Source organism: Malaclemys terrapin, chromosome 1, assembly GCF_027887155.1.
Source record: "Malaclemys terrapin pileata isolate rMalTer1 chromosome 1, rMalTer1.hap1, whole genome shotgun sequence".
Lineage (NCBI taxonomy): Eukaryota > Metazoa > Chordata > Testudines > Emydidae > Malaclemys > Malaclemys terrapin.
Genome location: NC_071505.1, coordinates 302,582,827 through 302,596,997, shown reverse-complemented (window position 1 = coordinate 302,596,997; position 14,171 = coordinate 302,582,827). Strand labels below are relative to the sequence as shown.

At 39.1% G+C, this 14,171-nt stretch overlaps 1 protein-coding gene across 3 annotated transcripts in view; it reads left to right on the top strand.

Moving 5' to 3' along the window:
• The window catches only part of NBEA (neurobeachin), an 817,568-nt gene that overhangs the window by 530,162 nt on the left and 273,235 nt on the right, over window positions 1-14,171 (top strand). For all 3 annotated transcript variants that reach the window (XM_054015304.1, XM_054015305.1, XM_054015303.1), the window contains exon 40: window positions 13,976-14,119. In XM_054015304.1, coding sequence (XP_053871279.1) covers window positions 13,976-14,119 — 144 coding nt within the window. The remainder of the gene's footprint in view (window positions 1-13,975; window positions 14,120-14,171) is intronic.

Below are 14,171 nucleotides of genomic sequence, written 5' to 3'. Positions count from 1 at the left end.
TAGACAAAAAATGTAAGGTTACTAGCTCCATTCCCTGTTCTCTATACCATGCTCTTGATGCATACAGCATTTCAGAACAATTTAGCCCTTTTATGCCAGTTAAAGGGGACAGAGTATAAAAAGGGACCCTGAAAGCCCCGGATCTGAGTGAGAAAGAATTCCCCTGGCACAGGAACTGAGGAAGACTGCAGCAGGCTGTCCTCAGAAGACATCCTCACAAGCTCTGGTTTAGAGAAGATGAGCAGGGGAGAGAGGAGTATGTCATTGGTGGGGCTGCAGCTCTCTCAGCTACCTATGATCAGGAGGGCATATAATAATGGCTTAAAAATTCCTTAGTTCCCCACTGCTCTTGGCTGTGAGTTTTGCATTTTACTTCTAAGAGGCACAGCATGGATGTCTACCCAGTGGTCTCAGTTTACAAGTCCTAATACCCATTTACATTGCTCCAATAGCATAAAAAAACATAAAACGTGGACTGCAACAGTCTCTGGGAAATATCTCTTGCATAATGAGATTTCTCAGCTGACAAAAAGCGAACAGAACAGCTCTGCACAGAATGAAGAAATGGAGGAACTGTGTATCAGGGCTAATATCTTTATTTTCAACAAAGTAAGAAATGGCTTTGGGGGGGGGGTTTTTTGGTTGTTGCTCCACCCCCTCCCCCCCAATATTTCCACTCTGTTACTTCAAAACCAATACCAGTTAAAATTATATTTATAGGATACTAAAACTAGTAGGATTTGAACAGAATCCTAGAAATACACCTCTGTCCTGATATAACGCTGTCCTCGGGAGCCAAAAAATCTTACCGCATTATAGGTGAAACCACGTTATATCAAACTTGCTTTGATCCACCGGAGTGCGCAGCCCCGCCCCCCCCGGAGCACTGCTTTACCGTGTTATATCCAAATTCATGTTATATCGGGTCGCGTTATATCGGGGTAGAGGTGTACATAGGAAATACCATCTTGCTGTTTGGAACACATGCTCACATATATGCCCATTGGGCATTGCATAACTACACAAGTGCGTGAGTTTCAGGATCTGCACTTTACTTCATGTACCACTTGTATTATGGTATTACATTTGGTTCACAAAAAGCCAGCAGTGTTGTGGGACAAATCGGATGCTCATGTGTTTCCGCAAAGTGCTTTTCTTCAGCTGAGGTTATACACTTATGGTATTCAGAAGCATCCAGGGGTTATCAATGTTCTGTACTTACTAAAAGGAATATCCTATTTCTAAGGAAACATTCTGAAACACACACTTTATTACAGAGATCTATCAGCCAACATGTCATGCATATTTCAAAACACATAATATAATATTTATTTGTAATATGATGCACATTATATTAAGACTTGACTTTTTCTACAGCAGGTCTTCTCTATCCTTATATACCTAGGGATTCCCTTACCTATTATTTATATGGGGCCCTGGATTTCATTTATAATAGTCATTCTTTTCTAGCTAGAAAACTGTGTTCAACTCTTGAAGAGTTTTTCATTGGTTTTCCTTTTGCCACCCAAGAAAGCACTCAATCCCTCTCTTCAAATAGCTGAGCATGCTGTCTCAACAGCATCTCACTTCCAGTCAGCCTGGAAACTCCTGTGAATATCAGGACCGGCTCTAGGCACCAGCAAAGCAAGCACTGGCTTGGGGCGGCACATTTCTGGGGGCAGCATTCCGGTTGTCGGCCAGGCTGGGCTGCGTGTCGCACAGCAGTAGGGTAGGCAGGGCCAGCAGGCCAGCCAGCAGCCACAGCGTGGCCAGCGAGAGCAACGCAGAGGCACGGAGGCGCACGGTCCGGGAGCGCGGCAGCAAGCGCACAATGGCCAGGTAGTGCTCGAAGCTGAGGCAGAAGGCGGAGGCAAACATGTTGAGCAGCACCAGGTAGCTGCTGAGCTTGCACAGCGCTGAGCCGAAGGGCCAGTGGAAGTGCAGCGTCATGTAGGCGGCCCACAGCAGCAGTGTCACCACGAAGGCCAGGTCGCCGATATAGGTATCGGCGGAGCGGCGCTTGGCCCGCGGGCCCTGCCCCACGTTGAAGATCACCAGCCCGTTGCCCGAGAGCCCCAGCATGAAGACCAGCATGTAGAGCATGGGCAGCAGCGAGAAGGACACTTCCCAGTCTGCCAGCCACTCGCACTGCATGCTGGCCCGCTCTTGTTCGCCTCTCTGTAGTAATAGTAGGGCTCGCTGCCCAGAAGATCCGCAGCCGTGTCCTCTATGGCCACGCACTGCGCCCTGCCGCCACCGCCTGTCGTCTATAAAGGGGGCTTCCGCCATTGCCCCCTGCCCCTGTGGCGCGCCCGGAATCCCACCCCTGGCTGCCACTCTGCCAGCCCAGGCTGTCCTGAGCCAGGGTCCTGCCCTCTGCCGCAGGCACACCCCGGTCCAGAATTCCAGCCCCTGACCCAGGCTCATCACTTCTCCCCGCCCTTCCAGAGTACCCCTACCCCTACCCCCTGCCTCCCAGCACAGAGCGAAGCTTGAAGAGAAACAGAAAGGGAACAAGGGGGGCTCCAGTTTGCTTGGGTTGGGGGGTGAGTGGAATCGCTCCAGACCCCACACCAGGGGAGCCAAAACAAAAAACAAAACAAATAAAATAAAACAAAACATTGTAAAGTGCAAATGTGTGTAAAACCCCCCAAAAAAGGTGGTGGGGAGCGGGCGGCCAAAAATTGTTTTGCTTGGGGCGGCAAAAAACCTAGAGCCGGCCCTGGTGAATATAATGGGAATAATGAGATTTTTCAGGCTGTTTCACAATAAAATGAAAAGTTTTAATCTTTCTTGTGATTTCTGGAAAGCAAAACTAGAAAACCAGAGAGAGAATGTCACAAACAATGCTCTATAGTTTAGGAGACGGCACCGTAAATCAAACCCCTAATCCCAATTCTGACTGCTACTAATATTTCTGTGCTGTTCAGATTTTTGTGGTTAACAATCTTTGTTATGAGCCCAGGATTCAAACCTTGTAAGGTAACTACCATTCACCAATTTCACAGGTGACTGTGAAACCAAGACTGTGCAAATGGTCACTTCAGGCAGAGCTGGGAATAGAACCCAGGGCTATAATACAACTGAGCCAGATCTTGTACGCTTGCCACACATCATTTCAAAGAACATGTCAAATTAGGTGATTTTATAATTCACACTAACACTGTGTGACCCATTAGCAGCTAGACCACACAGAGAGGGTTATGGCTCTGCTGCTGTTTCCGTGCTAAGAGATCTGGATTTAAATCCTGGTCCCAATGAAGTCAATAGCAAAACACCTATTGAGTGCAGTGAAGTAAGATTTCAACCCTGGTTCTTTAGTTCAAGTGCTAGAAGCTCATGCCTTTACAGAGATCCTGGGTTCAGTCCCAGACAGGGACACTGTTATATTTGTCCATGCTCTCTGTAACTACTAGAAAACTGCTTTCAGAGCCAGGAATAGAAACCAAGAATCCTGATGTCCAGCATTCTTCTGTCGTCTCACAAAAGCACTGGATCTGTGTGTGCATCCCTGTATGTGCTGGCCGATGCAGAGGATAAGAACAGGCTTTCTCCCAGAAGCTACTGCTGTACAGGAAGTGGAAATGATCTGTACTGTGGATAATGAAGGTTGTGGAGTCAAACCTTGATGACCTATGTGAGAGTGAACATACAATTTACATCTATGTATAAAAGTTAGTGCAAGGACCCTGGAATTATTGTTGGAATGATTTTATATTGCAAAACATTGTATTTAAACTGGATGTTGAGCTGTTTGCTTTACTATTCTAATTTTATTATTTGCCTTTGATTAATGGATACACTTTAAGAATAAGTGTAGCTGACTAAGACAGATTTTGCATACGCCCAAAGAGCAGAGACCCTGCTTGTGTAAGTTCCCAAAAGGTCAGAACTCACTTGGATAAACCTATCTTTCCAGAAAGCAAACCTCGTTCTTGAAGGTGCAACATTTGCAATTATTGGATGCCACTAGGCATTGCTGGTAAGCTAGAGCACCTTTCACTTGTAGATCACCAATTTGAATCCTACCCACAGTAAAGATTAAAAGTTGTTCCCATCTCATGGATATTTGCTAGTATCTATATGAGATGAGTTTGGTGAGTTCCAGTTCCTACTCTCACATCATAATGTCACTACCATTTTTTGCAGTGCATTATAAATTCTTTGGGTCGGGGACTGTCCCTTACTCTGTGCTGCACAATGGGGCCCTGATCTTGATGGGATCTCATAGAGACATCTCCTGTAGTAAAGGTGAAAATTGCCATACTATACATTTGTGAGAGCTGTCAACACTGTAATTGTCACACATGCACTGGGGACATGCAAAAACCATGGAAGACAGTGGAAAAATAGTTTAATCTTTTTTTATCATTATTTTGGGGCAATCTCATTTTTGGGGGGCACTCAAGATTCTTGAACTTTGGGGATCGGCAGTACCGGAAAAGTGGGAGATTTCAGGGCACTGCATAGCTAGGATGGCCAACTTTCTAATTTGTTAAAATTGGACACTGAGCTCCAGAACCTCTCCAACCCCATTCCGTCTCTTCCCCCGAGGCCCTTCCACCCATTCCTCTTACCCGCCCCCCACTGTCATTTGCTGCCCTCATGGGGGTGAGTGGGGCACTGCATGGGAGGGAGAGCCACACTTCAGGGGTGGGGGTGATGGGCAGGATGGGACAGGGAGAGCCGTGCTCAGGGGATGGAGGGTTGATGGGGCAGGCATGGGTGTTGCCACTATCTCTCTCCTCCGGAGCCATTCCTGTGTGCTCTTCCAGGCTCCAGCAGTAGCTACTGTGCTTACTGCTCCCCCCCGTGGTGGAGGCTGGTTACTGCAGGTAACCGGACTTTCAGTGTCCAGTCAGCAGTGCTGGACACTGCCAGGTACCCTTTTTGACCAGACTTTCCGGTCGAAAACCGGACACCTGGCAACCTTATGCTCAGCACTATCACTAAGTTATTTGTCTGTACTAAGTTTTGATATTTCTAAAGTGGGGGGTAGAAGTTATTTATATTCATTTTATATCTCCCAAGTTCAGCAACTTTTCCTTTTCATTTATAAGTTTTCTTAGCAGCAAGTCACATTAACTGCTGGCATAAATGGACACAACTCCAAGGTGGTGGCCCCTTACAACTCTGGTGACTTTGACCTGGTGTCCCTATGTTCTGAAGACAGATAAAAATACAGAATGCACATTTTTTCTGTAGAACATGTGGTGGTGTGCTTGTTTTAAATATTCCAAACTCAAAACTAAAGCCTATCAAGGCAAAATCCAAGCTTAATTGTAGAAGGATTTCACATCTACCATTTATCTTTAATCTTAAAAAAACCATTTTATCAAATTCTCTTTCAAAAGCATGGAATGCATTTTTCAATACTCACTTTGAGAGGATTATTATATTTACCTCTCATACTTATGTAGTACCACATTTAAATTCAATCACATTTTCTCTTAACTTTTTAATTGTATTACATTTGAAATATTTTGCTATTTATGAATACCCTCTTTGGTGGTCTTTCTTAAGAAATCTTTGCTTATGTATGAATAAGGAATAAATGAAATTCCTTTTTCAAAGCCAAATTGTGAAAATGCATTGCATGGCTTTGAAAATCAGTACACTCTATTAGCAGACCTGTCAATATAAAAAGTGCATTTCATTTCCACCTCTTGCTCTAATAACCTTTTCTATGTTACTTGCAGGCAGTTCACATAATCAGAGTATATTGTCAGCTTACTGGAGTTGGGGAAGCATGAAATGAAAATCGTGTTAATATTGATCCAATTCTCTTACTTGCAAGTGTCCTTGATGTCCTTTCCACTGAGCAATAACTGTTGGTGTTATGTAGTTATTTTCCTCTTAGTTATTACTGTAGTTTTTGTAAAATGGTTGCAAGCACAATTATGGATATTGTTTCTATTGCTTGAAATTAATTTTCTTATGTGTAATATTTAATAATTTAAGACATAGAATTCTAAGTGATCCCTAAAATACCAGAAAAGTTTAATGCTATCTGTAATTTACTAGACTACAGTGTACACAAAGTGGTTTGATTTTAAGACAAAACCAAAACTGATTAGGGGAATGGAACAGTTTCAATATAAGGAGAGATTAATAAGACTGGGACTTTTCAGCTTGGAAAAGAGATGAGTAAGGTGGGATATGATAGAGATCTATAAAATCATGACTGGTGTGGAGAAAGTAAATAAGGAAGTGTTATTTACTCCTCCTCATAACACAAAAGCTAGGGGTCACCAAATGAAATGAATAGGCAGCAGAGGTGTAAAACAAACAAAAGGAAGTATTTCTTCACACAACGCACTGTCAACCTGTGGAACTCATTGCCAGAGGATGTGAAGCCCAAGACTATAACAGGGTTCAAAAAAGAACTAGATAGCCATCGATGGACCTCCATGAATTTATTAGCCAGGATGGGCAAGGATGGTGTCCCTAGCATCTGTTTGCTAGAAAGCTGGGAATGAGCAACAGGGAATGGATCACTTGATGATTACCTGCTCTGTTCATCCCTTCTGGAGCACCTGGTATTGGCCACTCTCTGAAGACAGGATACTGGGCTAGATGGACCTCTGGTCTGACTCAGTATGGCCATTCTTATGTTATGTAAGACATATTAGTTTGTAACTGACATGAGTTACGTACAATATGGGCTTATTCTTCAGCCATACCATGTGAGGAAGTTCCAGTGACAAATTGCATTTTATACCCAATCCAAATATTGGATGATCTTGAAAGAAATCCAGGAAGTAGAATAAGGGGCTCAGCTCCGCTCTCTTATATTTGTGGAGCTGGAAAGCTTGTCTTCTCACCAACAGAAGTTGATCCAATAAAAGATATTACCTCAACCACCTTCTCTCTCTAATATCTTGGGAACATCACAGCTATAACAACATTGCATACAAATGTTATGACTTTCCTTATGATAATTTTTACAATAAATAATAATCTGCTACATGTGAGTGCCCAAGTCACTGGTTTTGACCTTGGGCAAGTTGTTTAACCTCTACGGCTCTGTTTTCCAAGAGTAACAATTACAATGGTGATATGTACTTACTAATGTAAAAGGTTTTGAGTTTGACAAAAAAAAAGTGGTATATAAGAATAAAGTATTAATTTACAAACTACACAGTGACAAAGAGTATAGTATGTTACTGTTAGAGGGCAAGAGTAAAACATAAGCTATTAGCTATAAAAAAGCAGGACAAACTTTTTTTAGAGAAGCCTTCTGGTTTTGTATGTAGTGGTATCCTAAAACCAGTTGTTGTTGTTGTTTTGTTTTTTAACAATTTGATATTTTTTAAATTTATCTTTTTGTTAAGAGTGCAGTATTCATTATAAGTATATAATAATTTTTCATGTCCAGATAGTTTTTCTCCCTCATTTCTTCAGAGATTTTTAATCATTAAAATTTAATATAATTTAAGTTCCTGTGGCAATACTTAACTTCAGCCTATTAAGATACAGGCTTCTCTTGAGAATAGTCACCATTATGGTCTTCCCAGGAAATAATTCTATGTCTGTCAGTGCTACGAAGTTTCAGAAACATAATATAATAACTCTAATGGGCAAATCCTAACCCTCTCTGTGGGTATGGAGGACCCTATTGTAGCACAAGTGATGATCTGCTGAGGAAAAGGAGGAGGGCAGCTTTTGTGAACATGTACAGGAGTGCACATCACACCCTTTACATGCAGTCAATCCAGCTCCCCAGGGGCTCCAGGCATATAAATGCACAGCAGGGTTTAATATGTATGGGAGATAGGGAGCATGGAGATTCGCCCGTCCTACTGGTCTTGGCGAGGGAGAGCAAATGGGCTATTAAATAACTATGCTCCACAGCCTGGACCCCACAATTATCCCCAATGCCTAGCTAATCTCTTGAATATGGTTACTGGGGGCAGGATTCTTAACTATGTAATAGATAAATCAGGAAAAAAATTCACTTATGTACTGACACTCTGAAGCTTTTCCTGTAGTATGCTCATGTATCTTGCAGAGCATGGCTTAACATAAAAATGGTAGATAACATTTTAATTGTCTGCTTTTGAAATAATCTTACATTTTACCTACCCAAGTCTTTCAAATTTATGAGATTTGTTATATTTTACTCATGATATCGTTTCATGGTTCATGTCATCACATATGACATAATCTCTTGAGAGGAACTAATTCCTTAGTTCCCTTGTTTAATTGGAAATTAAAAACCATCTTAGAGACTAAAAATGCAACAACAAAAAGTAGTGTTTTACAAAGCAGTACATGTCAGTGCACTTTGAGGAGGAAAACCACCCTTTTTTTTTAGAAAGTTTCCCAGGGGAGCTGAAGTTCACAAAAACTTTTCTTTACCTTCTATAAAAGAGAATTTTTAATTAAATGCAGCATTTTGCTGTAAAGTGGACAGACTACTTCTGTCAAAATGCTCTTTAGAAGCCACATAAAGCTGTAAAAGACAATATATGAAAAAACATTCTTAAATAAAAGAAGAGCACCATCCCATGAAGCTGACTTCCAGATGTTTGGAAACATTAGAATTTCCTGTCAGTACATTTAGGTAACATTAAAATGGGGTTAACTTTCCATTCTGCCAACCCTCTTCAAAGATGAAAGCGAGTTCTCTGCATAAATTGTCTTATCTGTAATTCACTGAAGTAAACTGTGGAATCAACTTTGTAAGAAGCAGTAGTTTCCTTTTGCTAGTACCGTACCTACCAAGCAAACTTCTTTTAAAATTAATATTTTCCCTTTATATTTAAAATAAAATGAGGTATGTTTAAAAATACTGTGTTTTAATAGATATTAAGCAGTGGGTGATATATATATATATATATATATATATATATATATATATCGTTCAGAATTTTTTCTTTTACATTTGTCCTGAACATTATAGTACTCCTTGTAATGAACCACAAATTATGTTCACGGTACATGTTTAAATCTTAATCAAGAATAGGGTTGCCAATTTTGGTTGGATGTATTCCGGGAGGTTTCATCACATGACATAATCCTTAATTAAAGATTAATCTTTAATTCCTGGAGACTCCAGGGCAATCCTGGAGGATTGGCAACCCGGTTCCAGAAAGACATTGTTTGTAGGGTTGGAACTCAGCAAGTTAACTTCATATGTAATATCTGCTGTGACCAGAAGAATCCAACCTGGAATTTACTAGTTTTATTGAAAATGGAGAAGGAAAATACAGATGTTACAACAATAAAAATCTCTGCAACCAAACAAAATAGATTATTTACTAAAGGAAGAAAGATATGAATTTTTACATTTCATTGTTTACAATTAATGTTTATAGAGGGTGTATCTATTTTGAGACATTCATGTCTTCCTAGAATTTTTTAGATGTTTATTTTGAGGGGATTCCCAAGTTGTTGATCCCCATTCTTTATTTAAAAACAAAAAACAAAAAAAAACTTTCTCAACCTTACACAGATGAAGTTTGTAGTTTTGCAGCTTTTCAGAAATATTAAAGTGTGTATATTTTCGTGGGAGTTAGTACATATTCTTGATTTTTTTTTTTTAAATGAGCTTTCTGCTTGTTTTTACGTATAGTGTAACTACTATAGGACGCCACCTTTTGTTGTTTTAACAATGTGAATTTTATGCACTTATGAACAATGCCCAAGATAGTAATTGGGATGACAGAAATGGATTTTTGATTAAATAGCTGTCTGAAAAACTAATTTTGTAAATGAATTTTCGTTTTTCTTTGAGGGGTATGAGTCTTAAGACATCCACTTTATGCAAACATGAAACTGCAGTAACCTTATGTAAGGATTTAAATATAAGAATTTAGGCCAAAATTTTAAAGCTTGGGTGCCTAGAGATCAGTACCCAGGCTTCAATTCAGTAAAGCACTTAAGCGCATGCTTAACTTGAAGTACTTTAGTATTTCCATCTTTATTCAACAGAATATTTGGGCACATAAAGCCAATGAACTTAAGCATATTCTTAAAGATATGTCTAAGTGTTTTTCTGAATAGGGATGGGATTACTCAAGTGCTTCAAGTTAAACATAAGTTTAAATGCTCTGCTGAATCCAGAATCCTGTGGCTGGAATTTTCAAAGGAGCTTAAGGGCTTGTCTACATAGTGAGTTATTGCGCAGCAAGCCAGCATATGAAACTACAGCACAACAACTTGCTGTGCAATGATATCCTTTGTTGTACTCCAAAACTTTCACTGCTCTATAACAGTGTCTGTGCTGGTGCGCTGCACATTCACAGTCTGGTTTGTCGTGCAATAAAATGTAGACCTGGCCTAAAAAAGTACATCATCCAACTCTCACTAAACTTCAGTGAGAGTTGAGTACCTCATTTCCTTTGGCGTCATTGAAAATCGCAATGTAAACTGATATTTAGCCCCTTAATTAGCCCTCTGATTACCCAAGGTTTTGAGCACCCATAGCTTTGGTTGGCTTCAATTCTGGGCATCCACATTTTAAAAATTTTGCCATACTTTAAAACAGTTTGTTTTATTATTTTTTTTACTATCTATTTTCCAATGGTACCTCATTAAAAAGTAACTTTAATATAAAGCCTCTGCATTCTAGCTACCTAATTATTCAGATTATCTTTAGAACACACATTTCTTGTCTCCTGAGAACTGTCTTATAATGAGGGAATACTATAATTAGATTATTTACACAGGAGTTTTGTTGGGACTTGAAAATGTTATGATAAAAATATTTAGAATTCTTACTAAAATGCTGAGATATAATATATAAGGTATTCATTTATTCCTCACTCTTTTTATATCGTTGCAAACAGTATGAAACATAGTTTCATGCCAAGTAATTTTTTATTCAGTTTGTTGCCTGTTTTTAAAGACAAGCTGTTTTCCTTCTTACTCCTATTTTGAGAGGTTCTCTTATTTTTAAGGACTTTTGAAGTCATCCCAGGAATATAAAAATAGAACATCTGTGACAGATCTGTTTTAAACATATTTCACATTTCAGGATCCAAGGAGATCTGGTGGTCTGTGGTATTCGCTTGTTAATTTCTTGATGAATGGGTAGAAAGGCCAAGAAGTGCTCTCAAGACGGCAAGTCTTCTGAAGATAGATGATCTCAAATAAATTCTATTCCCAATCAGTTTTTGATTTGTTAGGTGTTAAACCATTTCTTTGTAAGGACAGTGTTTACAAGCCTTGTAATGAGACAGCCCTCCGAGACCTTACCTCTTCTTGCTGTAATTTTGATAAATGGAACTCTAATTCATAAAGGATATCGTGATTGAAGGGCAACTTTGGGTCTCATACACTTTCATTTAGATAAATGTTTGGTACAGTACAGCAAAACTAAGGTGCACTCAACAAAGTGATAAATTTAAAGAACAGACAACCCAAAGCAGCTTCTATCAAACCAAAGCAGCACAGTTTGCTATATTTCTTGTAGATAAATGTATGTTTAATATTGTAAAAAAAAATTGATTTTAGAAAGATTTATCTAAATTGCTGAGATCCAAATTTGCCAAACTAACTTAGTGCCTTCTACTACATTACATTTCTTATGTTGATGTATTGTAGTATTTCTGTAACAGGATAACTGCCGGCAGTGTGACAGGCAAGTTAAAATAGGCTAGAGTTCAGCCTCCGCTTCTCAGGTTTGCCTTCAAGTTCTCATGGTACCAGCAGTACACTTTTGTTGGTTTATGAGACGATAATTTCACACATAAATAATTTTGGTGAACTGGAATTAATCTACAATTATACCCAACTGTTACATTTGGAGAATTTCGGTTATGATGAAAGTGAGAAGCTTTTATAACATAGACTAGAGCCAGGAAGAGTGCGGGGGAACAATCTGTGCACACTTCCTCCTGCCATGCTGTCAGTTCATCTCAGGCATGGTCTACAGCACTGTCACTACTCCAATACTAAGATGTTTCAAAGCAGAGACTACTTGTGGCAAGTGATGCTAAATTATGTGTTTTATGATAGGGTCAAATATACACAAAGTTCTAATTTAGCTGTTAACACTCAGTGCACTTGTGACCTAAACTAGATAGGCTACTGTATTACATTACTCCCCCTTTCCAAAGTCTGTCTCAAGTCATTTTTTGTGGACTTCTATTTTTAAAATTGTAGTACTTGGCTAGATATTTGAAGACTTTCACCTTTTGATCATTGGTTCAAATTTAAACCAGGTCAGCAGTAACAGCAAGTTGTTGCCATCTGGTAGATGTTAAGTTGCCTATGCAAAATGAGTTGATGGTCTTGCTCCAGTTGCTCAGGCGACATCATAAAAACTATCACTGCAGTTGATGCTAATTGAAACCCTTTTGTACAATCTCAACTGAAATGGCAGCAATTGAAAGAACATGGAAACTAGAGATACTGCTCTCTAATCTAGGGTGAGGCAATATGCTTTTGGTGCCTGAGCTGTATCTGTTCTGTGGGTGAACAGTGGACTTCAGTCTTCAAGGTTCTCATCCCATCACCTTACATCTACTTTAAAATAATACCAGTAATTATAGGGTGAAATCTTGATCCCACTAAAGTCAATAAGAATTCTGCCATGGGTGTAAAGATCCAGCCAAATAGGAAACAAATGTCTAAATTATACTACACCTAGGGAAGATTAGACTTGATTCTTAGTTCTGACAACCAAATTAGGAAATGATAAATTCTAGATTGATATACAGTACATTAATATTAATCACTCTGTTTTGGGTGCCGTAATCCTTAAATAGAAAACCCCAAAGAGGAGGTTCCATTTTCAGAGCTAAACACTCAAAAAGAAGCTAGTAACTCCTGTGTATCCATCAATAACAGTAGGTTCATTACTAAGATTAGTATCTAGGAGTCCAAGGTGGAGATGTATAAAGATAAGTGAGGATGTATATGATATATAACCCTTTTATTAATTTTCCTGTGAAAAAGTGGGGATAGTAACAGAAAGCATACTGGCATTGAGAACTGTTATGAGTCTGTTATCTCTGGGGGAAAAAAGACTTATGATTTGTCTCAAATTGTGAAAGAATTGTTTTGCTGACCTCACAATGTTATGTAAAGGGTACCAGAGTACAGCATGCTTTGTCTGGACTAGCCATCTCCAGTTCTTTCCAGTAAATTTTATTAATATCTCTATACGTGTTTTGAGAAGAGTTAATCACCTTTATAATTTTATCATTTAAACCCAAGTTAGCACACTTTTGAGCGCTATATAAAATTACTGTGTCTCTCTCTAAAGTGTAAGATGCTCTGAAAAGCTGCCAATTTAAGTAGACAAAAATGGATGTAGACAGGGGAGAAGGGATAAAACACACGTGTAATTGGCATGTATCTTCTTGGTACCAAGATTTTTGCAGGGCTTTTTCGTTTTGTTTTTTAATTTAAGAATATCATCCCCTTTCACCTTTCTTTTTTTGTCTCTCTCCTGAACACCTGAAATGGCCATGCTGAATTTATCCTTTTTGTCTCTCACTCCTCCATCCTGTCCCTCCTTTTCTTATGACTTAGTGAAATAATTACAGACAAATCAGAAGAAACCCTTGAAGCTCCAAATACCTAACAGCATCTCTTCACTCAGAGAGGAACTGGTCAGGCCTGTATTTGGGAGGTTACTGTATTTGGGAGGCAGGACTCCAGAAGTGAAAGAACTCCTGCTACATGCACCCCTACTTGGGGAAGCTGAAGGAGAAATATAGAAGACAAACAAAATATGAATTATTGAAAAGAAGGAAAGAGTATTTAAAAAGCAAAACCTGTTTCAAAGTCACAGTTTATTCAAAAGACAGACTGAGGATGCACATTCCATAATCCTTGCTAAAAGTTTCATACAATTTATCTCCTTCAAATGTTCTACCTTTTTAAATAAGTACTTTTAAAAAACAATATTATTTTCTTTTTAATGTACAGGTCTTATGGTAGTACTATAGTTAATGTGTTGGTGTTTTTTACAAAAAATAAATACTCAACTAAGTTCACAATATTTTTAACTTGTATTTAGGCACCGAAGAAGATGTAGTAAAGTCAAAGAAAACTTTCCGAAGTCAGGCTGTGGTAAATCAGAATGCAGAAACCGAGCTCATGCTGGAAGGGGATGATGATGCTGTCAGTCTGCTCCAAGAGAAAGAGATTGACAACCTTGCAGGTAATTTTTTTTTTTTTATCACTAACATGGTATCAATAAATAGATGATGTAA